The sequence below is a fragment of the Wyeomyia smithii genome, chromosome 1 (assembly GCF_029784165.1).
Source record: "Wyeomyia smithii strain HCP4-BCI-WySm-NY-G18 chromosome 1, ASM2978416v1, whole genome shotgun sequence".
Classification (NCBI taxonomy): Eukaryota; Metazoa; Arthropoda; class Insecta; order Diptera; family Culicidae; genus Wyeomyia; species Wyeomyia smithii.
The window spans coordinates 21,514,167-21,539,660 of record NC_073694.1 but is presented as its reverse complement, the minus strand read 5'-3'; the positions used below and the strand labels follow the sequence as shown (position 1 = coordinate 21,539,660).

General features: G+C 38.6%; 1 protein-coding gene across 2 annotated transcripts in view; it reads left to right on the top strand.

Moving 5' to 3' along the window:
- Positions 1–25,494, top strand: part of LOC129726593 (uncharacterized) — a 266,791-nt gene that overhangs the window by 151,015 nt on the left and 90,282 nt on the right. For both annotated transcript variants that reach the window (XM_055683502.1, XM_055683494.1), the window contains 2 exons: positions 7,273–7,618; positions 7,683–7,881. In XM_055683502.1, the coding sequence (XP_055539477.1) occupies positions 7,273–7,618; positions 7,683–7,881 (545 nt within the window). The remainder of the gene's footprint in view (positions 1–7,272; positions 7,619–7,682; positions 7,882–25,494) is intronic.

Sequence of the window (25,494 nt, the reverse complement as noted above, 5' to 3'; positions counted from 1 at the left end):
AGGTTTTCACGCATCTTTGAGAAAGCTTTTGTACCAATTGAAAAAAAAATATTTTTTTTGCGTTTGAAAATATTTCTAAACGGGCATAAAAAAGGTTTGAAAATACTGATAGGTAATGGAAAACAGGTTTTCGCGCATCTTTGAGTAACCATAACCATAAATTAAAAAAAATATTTTTTGGTTCGATATAACGTAACTCGATATAACGTAACGAAAATAAAAATACCTTACATCGAGTTATGACTGCAAATAAATCAAAAGCAGAACAAAAATTATTAGATGGAATAAAGCGGAAAAGCAAAAAAAAAAATGCAGCGCCAAATTTAAGGAAAAATGTGGACAAGAAGAGGGAACAATAAAAACCTAAACCAAATAGCAGCAAACCCAGTTCAGCAGAACCAGAAAAAACAGCAAAAAATTATTTATAAATATAAAAATTCTGGAAAAGTATTATATAAATATGATGAAAATGCGATTCAAACTGAAAAAGTAGTAAAAATTGGTAACATGAAAATAATAAAAGGGTAATTTAAAAATGATGCTAGATTCAGGAAAAGAAAGAAAAGAGAATAGCTACGGAGCATAAAAAAATGCAAATAAGTAAAAAAATGTACAGAAGAATAATGAACCCGAAAACAAAACGAATGACTGAAATAATTCGAAGCACACGTTTTTTTTGATAAAAAAAGAACAAGAACCTACCCAAAAAAAATTTTTTTCTCTCAGTTTTTTTTTTCCTGTAGGAGCCTATGACCACTGCTACCATTAGTTAGATATATTGTGGTATACTCCGCGTTAATTTTTATGCACTGTCAGTTCGTTCCATCACTATGGGTATCAGTGATAGTCGCACCCAGACTTTGCATTTCACCCCAAGAAGGTATGACTTCTTTGATGAAGTTCCTTACCTTCATTTTTTCAGCAGACCATATCTCGTTAGGCGTGAGGATACCTTTTCCAAGAATACGCAGTCTTTGCTGAATTAATGCGCTGCATTGGCACAGTAAGTGTTCCGAGGTTTCTACTTCAGAATTACAGAAACGACATAAGTCATCTGTCAGTTTACCTATTTTTTTAAGGTGATACTTACTCGGACAGTGCCCAGTAAGTAGGCCAGTTAACGTACTCAGATCAGCTTTATTCATACTGAGTAGGTTCCGTGTGATTCTTTTACACGGTGTAATGAATAGTTCAGATTGTCTTGCTTTGGAATAAGCCTTCCAGTTGGCATCAATCATCATTGATTCCCAGCCTCTTAGCTCAGATTTCAAACAGGATGAAGATACCCCACAGAATGGCTCCGGCCCGACGAAAGCAGTTGAAGAACCAATTCTCGCTAAGAGATCGGCTTTTTCATTTCCTTCTATACCACAGTGACCAGGCACCCAGTATAGATTGACAACGTTTGTTACAGTTAGTTGTCGCAGGGATTGAATACAATCCCATACCAACTTCGACTGACATGTGTATGCTTTTGAAGCATTGAGAGCTGCTTGACTATCTGAGAAAATGCAGATATTGGCATACCTATATTTCCTAGCCAAGCAAATACTTGTGCATGTTAGAATAGCATTTATTTCCGCTTGAAAAACTGTGGGCCACTGCCCCATTGGAATTGATATATTGATTCCTGGTCCAGTGACCCCAGCGCCCGTAGACTCGCCCATTTTAGAGCCATCTGTATAAAAAATAACTGATCCTGGACGAACCTTAGGACATCCTTCATCCCATTCGGTGCGATTGGATTCAATCACTTTGAAAGGAACACTGAAGTTAGTCTTAGAGTCCATTCGATCTTCATTCATGGTTACTAAGGTGTTCAGTTGGAAATTTTTGAGGATTTGTAAATGTCCCTGTAGATCTCCTTCCTGAAAGAATTTAACACGTTTTAGCCTAAGAGCACCTTTTTCGGCTTCAAGTTGTACATACTGATGTAAGGGTAGAAGATATAAAAGAGCTTCTAAGGCTTTGGATGGTGCACTGGCCATTGCTCCTGTTGTTGATAAGCATGCCAGACGTTGTAGTTTATCTAACTTTTTCTGAGCTGATAATTGTGAAGTTTTAGGCCACCACACTAGCGAGGCATAAGTTACTCTGGGTCTCACTATTGCCGAGTAGATCCAGTGAATCATCCTCGGCTTGAGTCCCCATTTTTTTCCAAATGTATTGCTGCAAGCCCAAAGAGCGTTGTTTGCTTTTGAGATCGCATACTCTAGATGGTCGTTCCAGTTGAGCTTGTGGTCAAGCATAACACCTAGGTACTTGGTTCGCTTGGATAGCACCAACTGTGTGTCTCCCAACTTAAGAGTTGCAATATTATACTTTCTATTTCTTGTAAATGGGATAATGACTGTTTTAGAAGGATTGACGCTTAGTCCTTCCAGGTTACACCATTTAAGTGTGTAGTTTAAGGCGTTTTGCATTCTATTGGAAATAGTAGATCCGCATTTACCCCTAACTAAAATAGTAACGTCATCAGCGAAACCGATGATTTCGTATCCTAGGTTCGTTAAGTTGTTAAGAAGATCATCGACAACAAGAGACCACAATAAGGGAGATAAAACCCCTCCTTGTGGGCAACCCCTTGTTGGTTTTGTCGTTAAAGTTGATCTTCCTAAATTGGATGTTATCAACCGGTTTGATAACATAGCGATAGTCCAATTCAAGATGCACATATCAAAACCGCGTTTTTTCATAGCATTTTTTATAGATTCGTGAGAAGCATTGTCAAATGCTCCCTCAATATCAAGAAAGGCTGTCAGTGAGATTTCTTTAGCCTCAAAAGACTTCTCTAGTTTTGAAACAAGCGTGTGGAGTGCTGTTTCAGTTGATTTACCAGTTTGATAGTCAAACTGAAATTTGTTTAATGGTCTACTTTTTAAGTAAGATAATTTGATGTGTAGATCAATGATTTTTTCCATCATTTTCAAAATGACAGAAGTTAGACTGATTGGTCTATATGCTTTGGGACTCGTCCTATCACGTTTTCCAGCCTTAGGAATAAATATGACGCGGACTTCTCGCCATTTACTCGGAATGTAGCTTAGTGTCATGCTAGCCCTGAACATCTCCACCAGACAGGGGACTATAATATCCTTGCTTTTTTGTAAAAACACTGGATAAATCCCATCTGGCCCCGGCGATTGAAGGGCTTTAAGGAATCCACTGCCCATTCAACTCTTGACGTCGTGAATATTACACTGGCTAATTCTTGAGCTTTAACCTTGTCGTGAATTGAGCTACGTTGAGCCATATAGAAGTCCTGTGCATTTTCGGAAGTCAATTGAGTCGAGCCTGGGAAGTGTGTATCCATCATGACACTAAGTGTTTCCTGAGAGTCTGTTGTGAACTGACCGTTTTCGTTCTTTAAGCGGCCAAGCCCATTTGTGTGATCTGTAGAGAGGGCCTTATGGAGTCTAGCTACAACAGGCAAGTTTTCAACTTGCTCACATGTACGCTTCCAGTCCCTTCTCTTTGATTTTCGAATCTCTCGATTGTATTCTGTTAGACAGCTTTTATATTCTGTCCAATTTCCGGTAGTTTTAGCTTTGTTGAAAAGCCTCCTTGACGATTTTTTATAGCTTTTCAAGTTTATTGTTCCACCAAGATACGTTCTTACTAGAAGTTTTCCGTTTCACCGGGCAACTTTCTTCGAAGGAATCTGTTATATTAGTTAGAAAAGATGAGGAAACAGATTCGAGTTGCTCAGTGGAAGAGATGTCCACTGAGAGCAAAATCTTGTTTGAGAGTGTGGAATAGTAGCTATCCCAATTAGTTTTTCTAGGATCTCTGAATTTTTCGGACACGAGCTCCCCAGAAACATAGTTGCACATAATTTGTTTGTGGTCCGACAATGATTGTTCTTCTGACACGTGCCATTTCACAATCATTCCAGATAGTTTAGCGCTACAAAGTGTTAGATCAAGAACCTCTTGTCTAATTCTAGTAACAAATGTTGGATCATTACCTTGATTACAAATGTTTATGTTGTGAGAAATTAAATATTGAAATAAACACTCACCTCTAACGTTGATGTTACTGCTACCCCAAACCGTGTGGTGGGCATTCGCATCACATCCTATTATGAGCTGTTTGTTTTTTTGTTTGCAGTGTTGAACAAGCGCAGCAACTTCTTTTGGAGGGATCTCAGCGTTATCTCCTGGGAAATACGCAGAGGCAACGATGATCTCCGTTATCCCACGAGTCGTTGGAACCTCCACTTGTATTGCCACGACGTCTCTACTGATGAATTCTGTAACGGGTATAAATGTTAAGTTTTCCCGTATAAGAATTGCTGCTCTGGGAGCAGTATGTGTACTATCATAAAGAAGCTTACATTTTGGTGTAGAAATTCCTTGAACTCTATTGTTGTTGGACCAGGGTTCTTGGATTAGAGCCACGTCCAAGTTGTCTCGAGTGAACCTGCTAGATAGGACGCTGCTAGCTCCTTTGGCGTGATGTAGGTTCACTTGAATAAATTTTATTTTATTGGACATTTTTGTTTGGTTTACCATTTTTCAGGGGCGTGTGATTCTCCCTCTGATTGGAGTGGTTTCCAAATGTGCGTGTGCTCGATTGGATCGTATCCCTGGCTTCAGGGCTTTTTGATCGAGCTTCAGCGATTACAGGTTTGCCAGAGTCAGACAAAGGGCACGAGTTACCACTCTGGACAGAAATGGGACCAATGTTGTTTGACCCTGAGGTCTGTTTACCATAGGCATCATTGATGCCCTTGGCATTGCCCTCTGGTATTGTGCGATCGGTTTTGCCAAACTGTCCAAAGCTGCCATTCCTCCCTTCGTTGGAGACTACAGTTTTGGATTTACCTGATGATTTGGTAGATTTTTTAAACAATATCTGTCCAAATTTATAGTTGATGTGCATATCACGATCAACTAGCGTCTTCATCGACGCACCGTCGACCGTTAGTGCCCACTCAATGTGCAGATTGTTGATCACCGAGCGATTCAGGATTCTCCATGCATCGGTGTTCAAGTTTTCATTTTGGCTTTCGATAAGCGCTTTAATGCTGTTGTTGTCGTATTTGGAGCTTTTTGGAAAAACAACGACAAGAATATCTTTCTTTGGAATGTTACTTTCGTCAACGGCGACGAGCTCCGCACCATCCCAAGGAACTAAGGTAGGGACAGTTTTAATCAACCACTCAGATGTTTGCTTATCGAGACAGTTGATTATCATGAACCCTGGTTTATAAGTGCAATATGCAAACTTTGGCTTCAATTGCTCCTTACGTTGAAGTACTACAGCACCAAAAATAGCCTCTTCGACGAGGTTTTGTTGATCTGTACTTAATTCAACGAGAGGATAATTTTTTGGGAGTATTCCTACTTTGACTCGACTAGTGACATCACTGTACGAGAGTTGCTTGGGTATTGCAGGATTTACGGCACTATTCTGGCTCTTTGGCAGCTCAGAAGTGGAACCTCTTGCAACATCTAGTCTTTGGTTCACAGAAACTGAACCGTTGCGACACAATGCAGCTTTACCCACCCAATCCGTCCTAGTTTTGCCCGAGTCCTTGATTCGCTTTGGATAAGGTTTACCGTCACCGGATCCACTCAAGTCCAATGCATTACTAGGTCGTTTGACCGAGTTTACTGAATTAGCAGGAAGATGCTTCGCTAGAACCATTTCACGGGCTGTAGGTTTATCGTAGCCGCTTTGAATCAGCTTACTAATGCGTTTTCTCATTCCTCCATTCAGTTTAATCGGTTTTTTGATGTTCGATGTTGTCGACTCACCGACCACCGGAAGATTTTCTACAGGGGTAGAAATGGCGTCGCATACTCCTCTCTCAGTTACCGGAACACTTGTTCAATTCGGAATATTTGGAGCACCTGCATTTAATGAGAAAAATTTCCGAAATTTTCATACTATTGAATTATTATTATTAACCCTCTAGTGCCCAAGTTAATTTTCAAACGGACTTCGAAAAAATCACTATGAATTTTTATAAATATTTTTTCAGTATTGATTGAAGATTTTTAGAGGTTCAACTGAATATCGTCTAAAGGCGGGTTAAAAATTAATATTATCAAAAATACAGGTGTTCCACCAAATATTTAGATTTGAAAAAGTGCTTCGCCGAGCAAAAAATCTGAAAACCCTTTATTAAGATGACAAGGGAAGATAGTTTGTTTTTTCCATCGTAAAAATTTTATTTGTATTTTATTATATCACAACAGTATTGTGAATTTGTTGCAGCTTTCTCAGTGAGCAGTAGTAATAATTTCTCAATCTGGGAAAAGAGGAAAATAGAAAGAAAAACTAGAAATTCTCTCTCCTTAATTGCCGATTATTTTATCTGCGCAACGAGGCGTTTAATTGATCATATATTTCATGCATGCAATAGAATTAGAATATTAATTAGATCAGATTATATTCCACCTAATTGAATTTGAATTGAATCTGTTCGTATCATTTCTGAGTGCTTCCGCTTGCCACAAAAGACACGCAGATTAAATCGTGGGCCTGTAAATTAACTGTTATACCGTTTAAGTAAACACAATAAATGAGGAAGCCCTTCCCTTCACTAGAACGTTTCCCATGCAGCCATTCTTCTCGCCATGCGAAACTACACAATAAATCTGGCTGGCCGCACTGGGATCGCTTTCCCAGAACAAGAATCGCAACAAGAACCCGTGACGAGGCTTTTCCCGGCCGGCATACATTCTGTATCTTATCGCTTCTAAGCATGCCAGTACGGGGGGGCAGTGGTGGTGGGGACGCAGAGTGACAGTCCGAATCAAACGCGTTTTTCCTTTCTCTCTGCTTTTGTGAAATTAATATTCCGTTATTCACACGCCCGAAATGTGTCTTAATTTTTTGCCCGCGGCATTGCGCACCGTCTTCAGAAATCAGGCAAAAGCAACGCTGCTGCAGCAATTTAATCCGTTCGCCTGCGTCTGCGGCCTGTGATCTGTGTGTAGCAACAAATAAATTCTTTGTTGTCTTTCTCACTGCATCCCCCCTCTCGTACCGGTACGTTTGTCTGTTTTAAGCCCGAAGCAGCAACAGCAGCTAATCCGCAAAAGACACAATACGCTTCCAATTATTTCATTATGTCCATTTGGTGTTTTGCACATTAGCTACCGCGTGCTGCAGCCCATTTCTCGGAATAGAATTTCATTATCATTATTAGAGAAAAGAGCAGCTCCCGGAGGGAGTGTGGGATTTTACAGTGATGTTCCATTTTTTCAACATGTTCTTATTTTGTTTTTTTTTTTTTTTTTTTTTTTGTTGTACTTACAGACGCATCCATCGCTCCCGGAGCTCGTTCCGAAGTGCAGGAATGTGCCCTTTCGATCGGGCTGCTCATGTTCGGGATCATCCTCGAGCGGCTGATTCTCGTGATACAGGGTGCCTCGGCGACCAATTCTTGCTCTAATCCTGCGCTATCTAGTAGTAGTGTTAACAACAACAACAACAATAATAACAACAATGACACGAACGAATTCCTGCTGCAGGCGATCGCCAACAAGCAGAGCGTGATTGCCGAGAACCTCAAGGAACTGAGTCTGGCCACCGGTGGATCCACACCTCCACCAACTAATAACAATAGTAGTAGCAGCAGCAACAAGACTGGAAAGGATAGCAGGTAAGCGACTTTTTGTCTCAACTCTAGCAGTAAACTTTGGAATGATTTTTTTTCTGACTCGCAGGATAAATGACGCAACGACGGCAGTGAACTCTTCGGTCAAAGGAACTAACGGAAACAACAATAACAACAGCGGCAGTAGTAATAACAGCAATTCCAGTGGCAGTCCCAGCGGAAGCAGCAACACCAAGGACGTTCCGCTACAGACACGACAGAAGCTGGTCCTGCCGGAGGATGCCAAGGTGATACTGCCGGCGATTAAGGTAGGTTTTTTTTTTGAATCTCTTAAATTATGTTAAAAATGACATACAAGATGATATCAAAGATATCGCGAAAATTATCCATAAACATGCTGTTTTTTGACGAACAAGATAATCATACAGAAACAAGTTCCTCTCGCTTCAAAAAAATCGAGAGTCGAAAGCAATTTATAAAAATAAAAATGCTGCTAGAGGTATAAAACAAAACAAACCCTCCGGTGGCGCCAGTTTCCCGCCGTTCATTGGCGCTGCAAAATATAGACATTAGTGTTTAATCACACCAGCGATTCACCCCTCTTGCACCACCCACTCTCTCCACATGAGCACATCACGCGTGTTCACGCTGGAATGTGACCTTGCCTACTTTTACGGCCGTTTTCCCCCGCCCGGGACGCTTTGGTTTTTTTCCGCGAGTATAAAAGAAACCAAAACCGTCGCTTTTGGCGAGCCCCGCCGCGGATCACGGATGACGGCGGTCTATTTGACCGTTTCAATCGGTTTGGTGCGTGTGTTCGCGTCTTCGTCCCCGCGTGCGCGCTCTGCTACCATTTATGTGAAGCGAATTTTAAGAAGAATGTTATTTAGATTTTAAATAACCGTTTTTGTGATCACGCAGCCGGCGGCGCCGCCACCACCACAACTGTGACCGAAGGGCCCTAGGAGGGGGGGGGGGTCAAAAACTTTCACCGATTTTGCTTCGAGGGCGAGCGCGGAAATTTACGAACACGACACATTCTGAATCCGATCCGGGCGACGACGACAGCCGGCCGAGTTTAAATCGCGCGCACATTTCTGGCGTTCGGACAGAATTCAATTATGCGATTTTGTTTCTAATTTATTGGGTGAGCCAAACGGCACCTGAATGGTGGCATCATCATCATCATCATATGCTTTTGGTTTTTTTCATAAAATGGGACGCATAAAATTATGCAAATCGGCAAATGGTTTGTCTGTGCCTGAATGGAACGTAGTTTCTGTTACAGTTCTAATTTTTTTCGTTGTTGCTTTTCATCGCAATTTTGTTGGTTTATCGATAAGCCCGGGAACGGCCGAAACTCGGTCAAACACCGGGAAGAATTCGTTACAGGAATGTAAGATTTGGCCTAATTGGAAGTGGCTATCAGATCCGTGTGCGGCGTGTGAATTTGATTGATTTACTTTAGGTACACGATTATCGGTGTGTGCTACTTTCCTTATTGAGAGTTAAAACAACACTTTGACTAGGTTTTCAGCCTGTTATGGGCCCTCACAGCGGGAGCACTAGATGCACCACCAGCAGAGACCACGGACCAGACGTTGCACCCGAAAACAAATTAACTTATTTTCGTTTCGAATAATTATCGCACCACTTGTCGTCTCTAGCCCTCAGTGGCCACCACCTCCGGCCGAGAGTCCCAGAAAGAAGCCACCTCAAGAGAAACAACAACGACGCTGTCGGGGTACTCGAAGGGGGCTTGAATCTCGCGCATGCCTGGGTCTGGGCCTGGAAACGAAGTGCAAGCCTAGCTTGGAGCGCGTTCGTACAACAATAACATCAACAACAAGCAGCAGCCCCTCAGAAGTGATTGTTTAGTAACAAGCAGAATGAAGTAAAAACAGCTACGAAACTTAATTGAGGATCACCACAAAGTGATTGAAATGTAATCATACGCGAAGAAGCCTCCAAAAATACCTGTTATTGAGAACTTGATCTTTTCGCCCCTCGCCACAGACGTCTTCCCCCCATTGGTAATAGAAACACGACGACGCAACTCCCTACAGCATTACGGATTGTTGTTTGGTGGTGGTCTGGTGCTGATGCTGATGATGATGAGGGTCCAGCACTGACTGACTCATCATCGTGGCTTCTTCGAAGGGTGAAAGAAGGTTTGGGTTTGTTGTTCGGTTGTTTGAACAGAGCAAATAGCCTCTAATTTGCGCTACTGTTTATACATAGTTTGTTTTTGCCAAGCGAGGAGCCACTGATGGGCTCCTACAAATTCCAAAACTCATCATCACCATGCCACCCTTTCCTTTGTTCCCCATGTTCCTTTATCCTCTCCGTTCAGATGAAAAGATCACCACGGAAAATCGACAATAAATCGGGTTCGTACAATGCATGTGCAAGACCTTGACGGCCGTCCGGATCAACACACCGTTGTGGCCATATGAATTTGGTGAGGAGTCGTTCTTAAACCATTTGATCAAAAGACCCGAAAGGTCGTATAGGGTGTGGGGAGATTGAAGGGGAAAAACTGTTCACTGTTTTTTACTTTCTATTTATATGTGTACCGTCGAGTAAAGAATTATAATTTTTCTACTAATAATTGAATCTTTTTGCCTTTCTCCTAGAAAGGTATAGCAATCACTGGAAAAACCAAAGGTATAAAAGTGCTCTGAAGGGTCGAATCTCGTATATCAATCGACTTAGTTTGACGACTTGAGCATTTTCTGTATGTGTGTGTGTGTATGTAACGCTCTCCCAATCTCACTCGATTTTCTCAGAGATGGCTGGACCGATCTTCATGAGATTAATTGCAAATGAGAGGTCTAGTTGCCCCATAAGACCCTATTGAATTTCATTGCAATCGGATTTTTAGTTTAGAGGTTATGTTTAAAAATGTGAAAAACACGAAACATCATTATCTCAGAAACTGCTCAACCGATTTTAACCAAATTAGATTTGAATGAACGAGCTACTTAAAAAACCCTTAACTTTTGAGTTTCATGAAGATTGAACGAGTGGTTCAGAAGTTATTTGAAGAAACGTGTTCTGGAGAGTGTTTAATCTCACTCATGTTTCTCAGAGACGGCTGGACCGATTTCCACAAAATCAGTGTCATTTGGAAGGTCTAGTTACCCCATAAGACCCTGTTGATTCTTTTTGCAATCGGACTATTACTTTGGCTGTTATGTTTAAAAATGTGAAATCCAGCTTATAAAAAAAAAACATATTACGAAGACTACTTTAACTCACTTACTTTCAGTGCGTCTTGAACTGTCCTACAGATCAGACGTTTTTTCGGTTGCTTGTGGACTGGTCTTTGACTGCCTATAGCTTCAAAGTTTGTGTTTTGTCAGTGTGTCTTTTAAAGACTACCTGAAAGTTATTTCCCATCAGTCTTTCTCAAGACTACCTACTTTTGAATTTAACATTTGTTTTAACTTTTTTCGTATCACCTGAAATGGCTGGACGGAAAAAGAAACCTCGCATCGCTGCGGGGAGGAAAAGAGAGGCATCTCTTTCTGACACTTCGAGTATCTGTAGTGACAATCCTTTTGATATTTTGCCTGAGCAAGAAGCTGGTGAAATGAAAGTTACCAATAATGAAACTATACAAAATATAAAATCTTTAAAAAAGGAGAAAGTTTCACCTATTGTGGTAACTATTTCTTCTGAATTTAATATATTCAAAAAGGAACTTTCAACGTTTGTTTCTGACGTTAAAGTTACCTATCAAATTGGCCGTAGAGGTGAATGTCGCTTATTAGCCGACTCAGTAAAGGGTCGTGATCGTCTTGTTCAGTATTTAACTGACAAGATGTAAAAATTTTTTACATATGACACCAAGAACGCCAAGCCGTTCAAGGTTGTCTTGAAAGGTCTCACCAACGATCAAACCGTTGATGAGATCAAACTTACTTTAACAGAATTACTTGGCATAGCCCCTACCCAAGTAATTCTAATGAAACAAAAATCACGAGGCGAAAACAGTCAGAGAACTGGAATTTCCCTTGTTAATTATTTAATTCATTTCAACCGCAATGAGGTTAACAACTTAAAATTTTTTGAAAAACCACATGCTTTGTATAATGTGCGTGTAAAGTGGGAAATTTATAGGAAGTATGGCGGAGGTGAAAAGCATATATCCCAATGCCGTACTTGCCAACGTTATGGCCATGGTTCCAAATTCTGTAACATGGACCAAAAATGTCTTAATTGTGGAGACTCTTCTCACAAAAAGGACACATGTCCTGTGAAAGAGAGTAAAAATTTTCGCTGTGCGAATTGTAACGGCAACCATATGTCAAATTTTTATCAAAGCCCAGTCCGTTTAGCAATTGTTAAGGCAAGGCAAGGTAAACAAAATTCAATTCAATCTCAATTAAAACCAACTTCAAAACAAAATTCTCCAAGCGTACCAGTGACGCATAGTTTACCTACTCCTTTGCATACCCGTTTAACTTATGCACAGGTTACAGGTAGTTCGAACATTATACCGCCTAGTGTTGGTAGTTCGAAAATGACCGTTAATATGGGTAAGCAAAACACGGTAGAAAATAATTGTACACCTATCACTCCAGCTAATATTGCTGCCGAAAATATTTTTTCTAATGTCAACTGCCTGGGGCCTATTACGGCAGGTAAACTTTCTTTTTTGCAACAGGCAATGTTCGATCTTATGAACGCCATATTGCAGGCAAAATCAATGTTTGAAGCCATTCAAATAGGCGCAAATTTTACTATTAAAATTGTTTCTAATTTAAAATTTAGCAATGATTTTAAATAAAACAATTAAAATATTAAATTGGAATGCTCGCTCATTGAAGGCCAATGAGAATGAGCTTTTTAATTTTTTAACAGTAAATAATGTGCATATTGCAATTATTACTGAAACATTTTTGAAACCTAACATAAAATTAAAATATGATCCCAATTACGTGGTTCATAGATATGATAGGATTCAGGGTTCCGGCGGTGGAGTTGCAATTGTTATTCATCGCCGAATCAAACATCGTGCTCTTCCTCATCTTGAGACGAAAGTTATTGAAACTTTGGGAATTGAGGTTCAAACTGAACTTGGGATTTTACTTATTGCCGCAGCATATTTACCATTTCAATGCACACGCGAGCTGAAAAATTATTTTAAAGGTGATTTACAAAAACTCACCAGAAATCGTTCGAAATTTTTCATAATCGGCGATTTTAACGCGAAACATCGTTCATGGAATAATTCTCAAAGTAATTCCAATGGCAAAATTTTATTCAATGATTGTTCTTCAGGATACTATTCTGTTTTGTCTCCGAATAGTCCTACATGCTTTTCTTCTGTAAGAAACCCTTCAACAATTGATTTGGTGCTTACAGATCAAAGTCATGTATGTAGTGATTTGATCACACATGCTGACTTTGATTCTGATCATCTTCCAATAACTTTTTCTTTATCACATGAATCAGTTTTAAACCCTATGAGCTCTATTTTTAATTATAACAAGGCTAATTGGGAAAGATACAAAACTCATATTGAGAGAAATTTCAATAATGAGCTTGATTTGCAAAACGAAGTGAAGATTGATTCCGCTTTGGAAGCATTAAAATGTGCAATTGTTGATGCCAGGAATTATTCTGTTCCAAAGGCTCAAGTGAAATTTGATTCACCAATAATTGACGAAAATCTTCAACTTCTAATTCGTTTGAAAAATGTCCGCAGACGTCAATATCAACGTTCTCTTGACCCTGTTTTTAAAACTATTTATAAAGATTTACAGAAAGAGATTAAACATAGATTTACTCTTCTGAAAAATCAAAATTTTGAGACTAAAGTTGAAAAATTGAAACTATATTCAAAACCATTTTGGAAGCTGTCGAAGATTCTCAAGAAACCTTCAAAGCCTATTCCAGTTTTAAAAGATGGTGAACGTTTTCTTGTATCCAATGAACAAAAGGCTCAAAGACTTGCTCAACAGTTTGAGAGTGTTCATAACTCAAATTTTAATTTTTTGAGTCCAATTGAAAATGAAGTCACACGTCAATTTGATTTAATTGCTTCCCAGAATTTTTTACCTGCAAAAATAATTGAAACTAACTGAATGAGATTAAATCAATTATTAAAAATTTCAAAAACATGAAAGCACCTGGTGACGATGGAATCTTTAATATACTAATCAAACCTCTCCCTGAGAGCACAATGGAATTTTTAGTGAAAATTTTCAATTGCTGCTTCAAAATTGCATATTTTCCCAAATTATGGAAAAATGCAAAAATTACTCCCATTTTAAAACCGGATAAGAACCCAGCTGAAGTTTCAAGTTATCGACCAATCAGTTTGCTTTCTTCAATGAGTTAACTGTTTGAGAGAATTATTCTTAACAGAATGATGTCACACATCAACGAAAATTCAATTTTTGCAAATGAACAGTTTGGATTTCGCCATGGGCATTCCACAACTCATCAATTGCTCAGAGTTACTAATATGATACGAGCTAACAAATCTGAAGGTTATTCCACTGGAGCTGCTCTTTTAGACATAGAAAAAGCATTCGACAGTGTTTGGCATAAAGGTTTGATTGCGAAATTGCAAACTTTTAATTTTCCAATTTTCCTAATCAAAATTTTAAAAAATTATCTTACTGATCGAACTCTGCAGGTTGTCTATCAGAATTCAAAATCTGATAGATTTCCTGTCAGAGCAGGTGTGCCTCAAGGTTCAGTCTTGGGTCCAGTCCTGTACAACATATTCACTTCAGATCTTCCTGATTTGCCTCCAGGATGCACAAAGTCATTGTTCTGCGATGACACAAGCATTTCCGTAAAAGGAAAAAGTCTTCGTGTCATATGCAGTCGATTGCAGAAAAGTTTAGATATTTTTTCTTCCTACTTGCAAAAGTGGAAAATCTCTCCCAATGCTTCTAAAACTGAAATGATAATTTTTCCGCATAAGCCTAGGGCTTCTTTCCTCAAGCCAAACAATAATCACGTTGTCAAGATGAATGGGGTTATTTTAAGTTGGTCCGATAAGGTTAAGTACTTGGGACTAATTTATGATAAAAAACTTATTTTCAAAGAGCACATTGAGAGTATACAAGCCAAGTGCATCAAATATACGAGATGTTTATATCCTCTCATTAACAGGAATTCTAAACTTTGTTTAAAGAACAAACTTTTGATTTACAAACAAATTTTAGACCAGCAATGCTTTATGCTATACCGATCTGGTCAAGTTGCTGTTCAACAAGAAAGAAAACGCTCCAAAGGATTCAGAATAAAATTCTGAAAATGATTTTGAAGCGTCCTCCTTGGTTTGGTACACTCGAATTACATAGACTTACTGGTGTTGAACCATTAGAAGCTATGTCAAATAAAATTATTAACAATTTTCGACAAAAATCGTTGCAATCCTCAATTGCTACGATAAGCTCTCTTTATAGCCAATAAGTTAGCAATTAAGTTAGTTGTAAGTTTACTTCCCCTTTTCTGAAAAGTAGGTTTGAATCCCTACGAATGATAAGTCCTAATTGCGAAAGCAAACAAATCCTAATAATGAAAATTACAAATTTCTAACAGTGTTGAGAAGTCACCATTTGTGATTGGACACACATACTCGTTATTTACTAATATTTATCATAAATACTTAAGCTACTAACAAATCCCCCCTTAAAAAAAACTCACTTACTTTTCTCAGAGATGGCTGAACCGATTTCCACGAAATTAGTGTCAAATGAAAGGTCTAGCTGCCTCATAACACCCTATTGAATTTCAATGTAATCGGTCTGTAACTTCGTCTGTAATGTATCGAAATGTGATAATCACGAAACTTCATTATCTCAGAAAGTACACAACCGATTTGAACAATATTGGTATCAAATGAACGGGCTAGTTAAGGGTTAATTGATGAATTGTATAGTGATTAAATACGTGGTTCAAAAATTCTGAAAAGAAACATGTTCCGGTGACTTTTCAAATTCACTCATTTTCCCAAAAATGGCTGGATTAAATTCAACAATCTTGGTGTAAAATAAAAAGTTTGGCTTTCCTATACTGCCGTTCCAAGCATTGTTGTCCCAGCGTGCATAAGGTTTGCGAAGAACATGGGACTATTATGATTGAAATGGCAGTATAGGTTCCCATTTTATTCGACTATAATCGTATTTTTCTTCCAACCGTTATGTATTAAATTATAAAAACAACGAAAGCCTATTATCTCAAAGATTACACGACCTATTTGAACACATCTAGTGTCATTTGAACGGATTGTCTCTCAAACTCACATGTAAGAAATTTCATAGCAATTTGATATGTGGTTCAAAAGTTATGAAAAGAAACGAAATTCAAAGACTATTTAAAACTGTAACTGCTTTGATCAAAACATATGACCTCAACAAAATTTAAATTTGGTATTGTGCTATTCGTACGTTCCCGGTATTGCTTATTTCGCTATTTATTTCAGCACGAATATTTTACTCCTAATTAATAATTTTTTAAACTTTTTGCCTTTCTCCTAGCAAGGTATAGCAATCACTTGCAAAACCGAAGATATGAAAGTGCTCCAAAGGGCCGAATGACATATATCACTCGACTCAGTTCGACGAGCTGAGCATTTTCTCTATGTTTGTGTGTGTGTGTGTGTGTGTGTGTGTGTGTGTGTGTGTGTGTGTGTGTGTGTGTACGTGTATGTGTGTATGTGCAGATTTTTATTTTCATTCACTTTTCTCAGAGATGACTTAACCGATTTTAATGAAATTATATGAAAATGAAAGTGCTAGTTGCCCCATAAGACCCTATTAAATTTCATTGTAATTGGATTTTTATCTTAGAGGTTATGTTTAAAAATGTAAAAATCACGAAACATCAATATCTCAGAAACCACACAACCGATTTCAATTAATTTGGTATCAAATGAACGGGCTATCTTAAAAACCCTTAACTCTTGAATTTTATATAGATTGAACATGTGGTTCAAAAGTTATGAAAAGAAATGTCTTCTGAAGACTGTTTAATTTCACTCATGTTTCTCAGAGATGACAGAACCGATTTTCACGAAATTAGTGTCAAATGAAAGGTCTAGCTGACTCATAAAACCCTATTGAATTTTACTGTAATCGAACTGTAACTTCGTCTGTAATGTACCGAATTGTGAAAATCACGAAACTTCATTATCTCAGAAAGTACACAACCGATTTGATCAATAGTTTTATCAGATGAACGGGCTAGTTAAGGGTTAACTGATGAATTATGATTTAACACGTGGTTTCAAAGTTTGGATGCCCTATACGTTCCCATTTCATTTGACTATAATCGAACTAAGCAACCGTTATGTATTAAATTGTTAATAAAACAACGAAAGTCTATTATCTCAAAGATTACACGATTTATTTCAACATAACTAGTGTCATACGAACGAGTCATCTCTCAAACTAACAAATAACAAACTTCATAACAGTTCGATATGTGGTTCAAAAGTTATGGAAAGAAAAGAAATTCAAAGGCTTTTTAAAAACTACACGCAAAAGTTGGATGGTGTAAAACCAGTACAAAATTGTGCGTTTTCAGCGCAAAAGTTGATGTAATTTGGAACCAGTACAATGATTGCGTGTTGGGCATAACGCAATTACTGCTCTAGCGTTTTTTCAATGTATTTGGCAGCTCCCAACTACTACACTTAAACAGTTTCAACTGGTATCAAGCAGCATTGCAAAGCGAGCGAGAAGCAAAACCTTTCTCCTCATTTCTGCTTGAGAACGAGACATATGCTACGCTTCTCAAGTCTTTTGCACACACGCTTTCGAGATACTCTTTCTTCTTCATGCATTCCCCGCAGCAAGCACGCACCGCCAGTATGAGTGACACTAACACCACTGGTATCATGTATATACAGCACGGGTATCTTGCTCATTCCGTAAAGCGACGAGACCTTGCGCGTCGCAATACGAACCGAAAGAGAAGCGAAAAAGCAACCAGCAAATTTCTAGTCTTGTCGCACGTAAATGGAAATTCTACGAGCGAGAGAGAAATTTCTCTCGTCGCTTGAGAAAAAAGCGCGTGTAAAGGATGACAAATAATACTTATTCACAATTTACAAGTGTTGCCATAAAAAAATCGGCAACGCTTTTGTGGCTTTGTGGGATGGAGGGTTTTGCTAGTTTTGCGGTGAAGCTAGCGTTGATTACAAAATGTTGTTAACATAATTTTGTTTCGTTTTTTTTGCAAATCATTCAATGGTACTTTTTAATGACCAAATCAATCTAGATAAATCGTTCGAGTATTTTAGCTATTTAAATCTAGTTAGTTCACAAGTCGTTGTTTGCTGCTTGCACTGCTCCATGAGTAGCAGTCACTAATACACTCGACGTGAGAAATAAAGTGTCGGTATATGATACATATTCTGATTTCATTCCTTGTCAATGTATTCGCAGTACAACTGTTGCGTTATGCATTTCACACATTTATTGTGCGATTTCTGTGCAACATTTGTGCGAATCGGGAAGACACAATGATTGTACAAGACTTCAACTTTTGCGTGTATACCTGCTTTGATCAATATATGTGGCCTCAATATAATTCAAATGTGGTATCGTACCATTTGAATGTTCCCGGTATTGCTCGTGATTGAATTGTTCGAAATTAAGAGTCATTTCTTTTATTCCGCTATTTCTTGAGCATTTACATTACGTCAAATTTCATATTCTATGCTTCAATTACAACATCATTAGTTCAGAACCCAAAAAGTGAATACACATTATTTTGATTGAAGCGTTCATGTAAATCCATTTTTACAAATAATAAGTTTTAATGAGAAAGGCTGGGTCTGACCGCTAGGTGGATTAATTTAGGTTTTGAAGTAGAATACTTCTCTCAGGAAGTTCGGCTACATAGGGATGTGAAATGAAAATCTAAAACCGAAAAAAGTGAAAAATATGTCCAATTTCAAATGCTAATAAATCGGTTGGTATTCGATGGATTTCCTTCGTTCTTGCAGCAATAGATTGGAAAATCTTCTAAGATTCTTCCCAAAATAAGATAATTGTAATTTTATTATTCACACTATTGTACTATTGAAAATAGTCAAGCCTTGTCAAAACGAAAAATTCGACCTCTGATTGGTCGATGCTATTCGGCCTATATAAGAGCCTGTTTCAGCCGAAGCCGCTCATAATAGCTCAAGACAGCGAAAACAGCAGTTGTCCTTCCTTAGCAGCAGCACTAGCCCTGTGGTTGGTTACCACATCTCAGGAGCAGCGCGGTTCTTCTCAGCGTGTGTCACCAGACAGCCATTATTCCCCCCGTGTTGGGGCAGCATGAATATTGCTATCAGGAAATCCAATTTTGAACATCAAAATGCCTTTTTCAAGGCAAATAAAGTCATTGAAAGTTAATAATTTTTGACAACGCAAGCAAGTATTCTGTGTTGGATCCTAGCAATTTAAATCTGTTGCGCCCGTCTAATTCACTGAATGTGTAATAGCTTCCACAGTGCATGTTATCCGTGTATCCTAATTCCCCCACTGTTAGGGCAGCTCAAAGGTTGCGATCAGCAACCGATTTTGAACCGCAAAATGCCTTTTTCAAGGCAAATAAACAAATAATTGAAGGTTAATAATTTTCTGGCATCAACACAAGCAGACATTCTGTGCGGGATGCAATCAAATTCTGTTGTAGTTGTCTAATTTTCACTTTATTTAGTAAACCCCCCACTGTAGGGGCAGCGCAGAGGCTGCGATCAGCATGACCAACTTTGAATAACAAACGGTTAACGTTTATTCACTAAAAATTCATCCAATTCAAAACAGGTTTTTGTCTGAGTACAATAATTTGCACAAAAAGACATTAAAAATTTTACCGCATTATCAGACGCGTTTCTCCAGTCATGCCTCGTGAACGTGAATGTTCCCTATCACAGACATAGATTTCGTGCTCCAGCACGTTACAACTCGTGGAAATTGTCTTTTGAAGTAGAATACTTCTTTCAGGAAGTTCGGCTACATAGGGATGTGAAATGAAAATCTAAAACCGAAAAAAGTGAAAAATATGTCCAATTTTAAATGCTAATAAATCGGTTAATTTTCAATGGATTTCCTTCGTTTTTGCAGCAATCGATTAGAAAATCTTCTAAGATTTCTACCAAATGCAAGGGAAATTGCAATTTTATCATTCGAACTATTGTACTATGGAAAATTGTCAAGCCTCGTCAAAACACAAAATTCGACCACTGATTGGTACGATTGCTTTCCCAAGCACGGTCGACAGAGTTAGAGACCTAGTAAATTGGGAATGCATTATTTGGCCTATTAGGGATGGGCGATACTGACAAAAGTATCCTTACTTTGATATCGCGGCTCTACAATGAAACTGATATACTCGCGCTATCATTTCGATTCGAACAGTTTCATTTTCACTTGATTCCTTTCGGCTACTGTCAACGAATCACTTGTTTCTTTCTTTACCTCTTTCTTCTTTCGGATCATTTCAAATGATGACTATTTCAATCGACGGAGAGAGTGATAGAGAGAAAGACTATTTCCTTTGCTTCAGCGTCTCAATTGAAATTGGCACCGCATCGCGTCGTTTGATGGTAGTTTTCAAATACCGCAAGCCGTAGTTAGAACGGCAAGGGTATCCAATAAATACGTTACGCAAGTTCCGATCAATATTTCCTCCCTCTTTCCTATATATATGCGTGAAGTACTGTATGGAAACCTTCTGTCTCCGTCAGCGCTCATTGTGATTTTCAATTGTGAATCGTCATGTGAGTGATGGTGGTAATCTCCGCTTTCAATTGAAAAGCGTTTATATCAATTTCAAGCCCTTCAGTTGTCAGAATCACAGCAAGAGCTTTCGACTGGGTGTCATGTGACTCACGAAGTGCTCGAAAATGATACAAAAGTTTTTCAATTGAAAGCGACGGGTCAAAGCGTTACTATAACCTGATAATTGTCAATTGAAAATGACTTCGTCAGGCTCTGATCGCGCTACTTCAGTAAACTTCGATACTAGGTCTCGGAATATCGGCTGAAGGAGTATCGATATTCGATGCTACGATAGTATCGGTATCAAACCAAGAATTTTTTTCCAAAAAGCGTCGTTTTGAAAGTATCGATACCGGTACTAATCTCTTGCCGTGAGTATCAATGCCAAAATGCTCAATACCGCGACCCCTAGTGTCGATACCGTTGGTATCGATGCTAGTATCGCCCATCCCTATGACCTATATAAGAGTTTTCATCAGATATTAAACAGACATTTCATCAGATATTAAATTAAACAACTGAAATTTGAAAAACACAAATAAATATGTGAAGAGATAATATTTTCTCGTTTTGCGCTATAATCCAAAGTTAATTATCTTCATCTACATGCATACGCTGACTGTTATTACGTGTTTGCGCCGCTTAGTGTTTATCTGGTTATGCAGTACGGAAATGACGGCGCGATGCGATTCGGCAAGACGAAATGTGTTGGAATGTATAGCTCTACAGCTCTACTTCGCCGTAAAAAGAGCTGTACATCTCACCACGGTGAGGCGAATCGCATCGCGCCGGCATTCGCGTTCTGCATAACCGTAGCCTTTGTTCCGTTCCTGTTTGCTGATGTCGTATTAAATGTGCATATTACAATTCGGTAGCACTCCAACTTCTCATTGGCGCAAAATTTTAAAAATATTTAATAAACTTCATTCAAAATATCAAACAAAGAGAAATTACAATACTGCCAATGAACGGTCAAAGTTTATTTACTAGAAATAATGACTAATACGCAAGCAGCCGGGTTATCTTTCTTGTAAAAGTATTCTACTTCAACCTTGCGGTCGTGGCTTTGCACACAACCCTCCTGTGATTTTTTTTTTCTTAAATGATCATCGAGATTCAATGGCAGGAATCGGAGAGGTAATCCATCAGATTGTGAAATATAGGGTTACCGATCCTGAGAAATATCTTATTCAGGGAACAGAAATACTGGTTTCCGTAGTTCACGCAGGGGCGACTCGTGGCTTTTGAACCTACCTGTTCAACTACAAATTTTGAAAATTGCAGTTTGAGCAAGTAATCACAATCATGTCCGCGTAATCACGCAAGTCATTATATTCGTTACTATTTAAAAGTGAAACTAAAAACCAATAATTAATATTTCATTAATATAAATTTGCGATTGAAATATATTTTTTGCATGTCGTTCCCGTGTGCAATGCACAGGTTGCACCTATGGACGAGTCGCCCCTGAGTTCACGATTTCCTTGTTAAATTTCTCATGATTCACTATAGTTATCTGCACAACAGTGTAATAAAATAAAATATCCTATTAAAATGCCAAGCTGATGTTATCAAACAATATGGCAGCACTAGCGCTCATCCACCCCGTCTTTTAGAAGTGCCGAACCATCATAGAAGTTTATATTCGATTTGTATAAGAGCCCTTCCTTTGTTAAGAGAGCGGGGAGGGGGGGGGGCGGTGTGTTGAACCACTACGAAAATATTTTTTGCTCCCACAAACCTACACATTAGGGTGTGCCAAAAAAATCGATGTTGAAAAAGTCAAGGTGCTCAGCCCTAAATTGAAAGACGTTAGTCATTTATAGCATTTTTGTAGAACATTTCGACTTTCTAAAAAAAGTGTTTTCAGGTTGCCCAAACGTGATGTATGAAAAAATTACTTTTTTGAGCTACAAACCCACTCTTATGTATTTTTTTTCAATTCTGTTCGCTTCCTACATTTAACCGTATATTTTTTATTTTTGTAGGGTTGTTATTGAATATTTTGTATGGTTCAGTTCAGCAATGCATTAAGTTTTTTTACTACCTTTAAACATCACAGAAAAATTGATTTTTCTAATAATTTTTTTCCTGGCCTTTAGAAGAAGCTTTCAGTGATTCTGAGCTTAATTTAGGATCATTTTCTATTTTGGCCTTTTCTGGCCTTTAGAAGAGGGTTTCGACCAGCTCTGAGCTCAATTTGGGATCATTTTCTATTTTGGCCTTTTCTGGCCTTTAGAAGGGGTTTTCCGGCGATTCTGAGCTCGATTTGGGATCATTTTCTATCTTGGCCTTTTCTGGCCTTTAGAAGGGCTTTTCAGCCATTCTGAGCTTAATTTGGGTTCATTTTCTATTTTGGCCTTTTCTGGCCTTTAGAAGGGGTTTCCCGGCGATTCTGAGCTCGATTTGGGATCATTTTCTATTTTGGCCTTTAGATGGGTTTTCGGCCATTCTAAGCTCAATTTGGGATCATTTTCTATTTTGGCCTTTTCTGGCCTTTAAAAGGGTTTATCGGCGGTTCTGAACTTAATTTGGGATCATTTTTTATTTTGGCCTTCAGAAGGGTTTTTCGGTGATTCTAAGCTTAATTTGGGCTAATTTTTTATTTTGGCCTTTTCTGGCCTTTAGAAGGGTTTTTCGGCGATGCTGAGCTTAATTTGGGATCATTTTATATTTAAGCTTTTTCTGGCCTTTAGGATGATTTTTCGGCGATTCTGAGCTCAATTTGGGATCATTTTCTATTTTGACTTTTTCTGGCCTTTAAAAGGGTTTATCGGCGGTTCTGAACTTAATTTGGGATCATTTTTTATTTTGGCCTTCAGAAGGGTTTTTCGGTGATTCTAAGCTTAATTTGGGCTAATTTTTTATTTTGGCCTTTTCTGGCCTTTAGAAGGGTTTTTCGGCGATGCTGAGCTTAATTTGGGATCATTTTATATTTAAGCTTTTTCTGGCCTTTAGGATGATTTTTCGGCGATTCTGAGCTTAATTTGGGATCATTTTCTATTATGGCCTTCAGAAGGTTTTTCGGCGATTCTGAGCTTAATTTGGGATCATTTTATATTTTGGCCTTTTCTGGCCTTTAGATGGGTTTTTCGGCCATTCTGAGCTCAATTTGGGATCATTTTCTATATTGGCTTTCAGAAGGGGGTTTCCGGCGATTCTGAGCTCAATTGGGGATCATTTTCTATTTTGGCCTTTGTTGGCCTTAAGAAGGGGTTTTCTGCAATTCTGAGCTCAATTTGGGCCTTTTCTGGCCTTTAGAAGTGGTTTTCGACCATTCTGAGCTCAGTTTGGGATCATTTTCTTTTTCAGCCTTTTCTGGTTTTTAGAAGGGTTTTTCGGCCATTCTGAGCTCAATTTGGGATCATTTTCTATTTTGGCCTTTTCTGGCCTTTAGAAGGGGTTTTCGGCGATTCTGAAGTAAATTTGGGCTTATTTTCTATTTTGGCCTTTTCTGGCCTTTAGAAGAGGTTTTTTGCTATTCTGAGCTTAATTTGGGATCATTTTCTTTTTTTGCTTTTTCTGGCCTTTAGAAGCGTTTTTCGGCGATTCTGAGCTTAATTTGGGATCATTTTTTATTTTGGCCTTCAGAAGGGTTTTTCGGCGATTCAGAGCTTAATTTAGGATCATTTTCTTTTTAGCCTTTTCTGGTCTTTAAAAGGGTTTTTGACCATTGGGATGATGAAAAAAGCAGTTTGAACAAAAACTAGAAAGAGAAAATTAGAACAAACTTGGTGCACCTCCCAAATAGTTAACATCACCTGGAATAAGCCGATATCTTGTGCTTGTGACGACCTACAAAGCTGCGATCTTCAGCAAAGCTGTTCAGAAGATCTTTTGAAGATTTTTTGATCTTTACTTATCCTGCATTTCTTGCTTTCTAGGAAGTTCCGGTCTTCAGTCAGTGCCACCAGCGCAGTGATGGTAATGATAACTGAGAAACATTTGATAAACATTTGATAAATGATGTCGCTATTCATATGGTAACATAATCTCACTTGGAATCAGCCTTAACACTAAAACATCATGCTACATGATTAATCCTGCTCGAGTAAAAGCACTTCTTTAGAATAAACACACAAGGCACTGCATAGAAGAGAAAAATTGATTTGATTTCTATTTAATATCTCGCTCTGCGAACAGATGCGGTAGTCATGCGATGCTTATTATTGAAGCAAACTTTCTGTTAAGTTGGTTGGAATCCCATTGACTTGTACAACTAAGCCGGATTCAACCCAAATCGGCGATCAAATTTTAGTCTTTATCTAAAGTTGGCCAAAGTGGGTTTTTGTTAGCAGTTTGGGTATCTCGAGCCGAATGAAATATAGTTCTCGAGATAAATCGAGAAACTCTCAAAGCTCAATTCGCACTAGCGCCACGTAGTGGACGAGTGACCCAAACTGTTCATAAACCAAAAGCCCATGATCTCCTGAACAACACTACTTAAGACCGCAACTTTCATAGCGGTTGAATTCACGGGGTAGAGTAAGGGGCCATCCACATACCTCCGTGGACAACTGCCCATATAAATTCTAAAAAAATTGTAAGGACCGTGGACATTACCCGACCCCCAAACCCACCCCCCACCCAACCCCCAAAGCTGTCCACGTGGTATGTGGATGGCCCCTAAGTAGAAAATACTTAAAACTTGCAAGTAGAAAACTTTGAACTGAGCTACCTTCTGAACAATTTTCGTTAAGTCCGCAACTCTCTAAGTAATTGGATTTGCGAGAAAAACTCAGTGCAAAATATTAGAAACTTCATGCACACGAGCGCCTCGTAGCGACTGAATTAACATTTGCACTAACTAGAAACCCTTGACCTCTTGCACAACTTTGCTGAAGATCGGAACTTTCGAGTTTTGGGATTCTTGAGACAGATTAGTTTAGAATTCTCAAAACTATATGCACATTAGGGTCGCGATACGACTAAATTCGGAGCCCTGCTGTCCGCTGATCAAAAGCCCTTGACCTTCTGAACAACTTTGCTGAAGACCACAACTCTCTAGAGTTACATAAATCTGCCCATTTCAGAAATTCGAAGCATGCTAGCAATTTCAGAAAAAAAATATAAAAAAAGAAAATCTAAATGCAGTGTTGTCCAAAATGCTGCAATGAAAAGATGTATGATAAATTTAAACTATAGTTAATTTCAGTGCAAAGTCGGCATGAC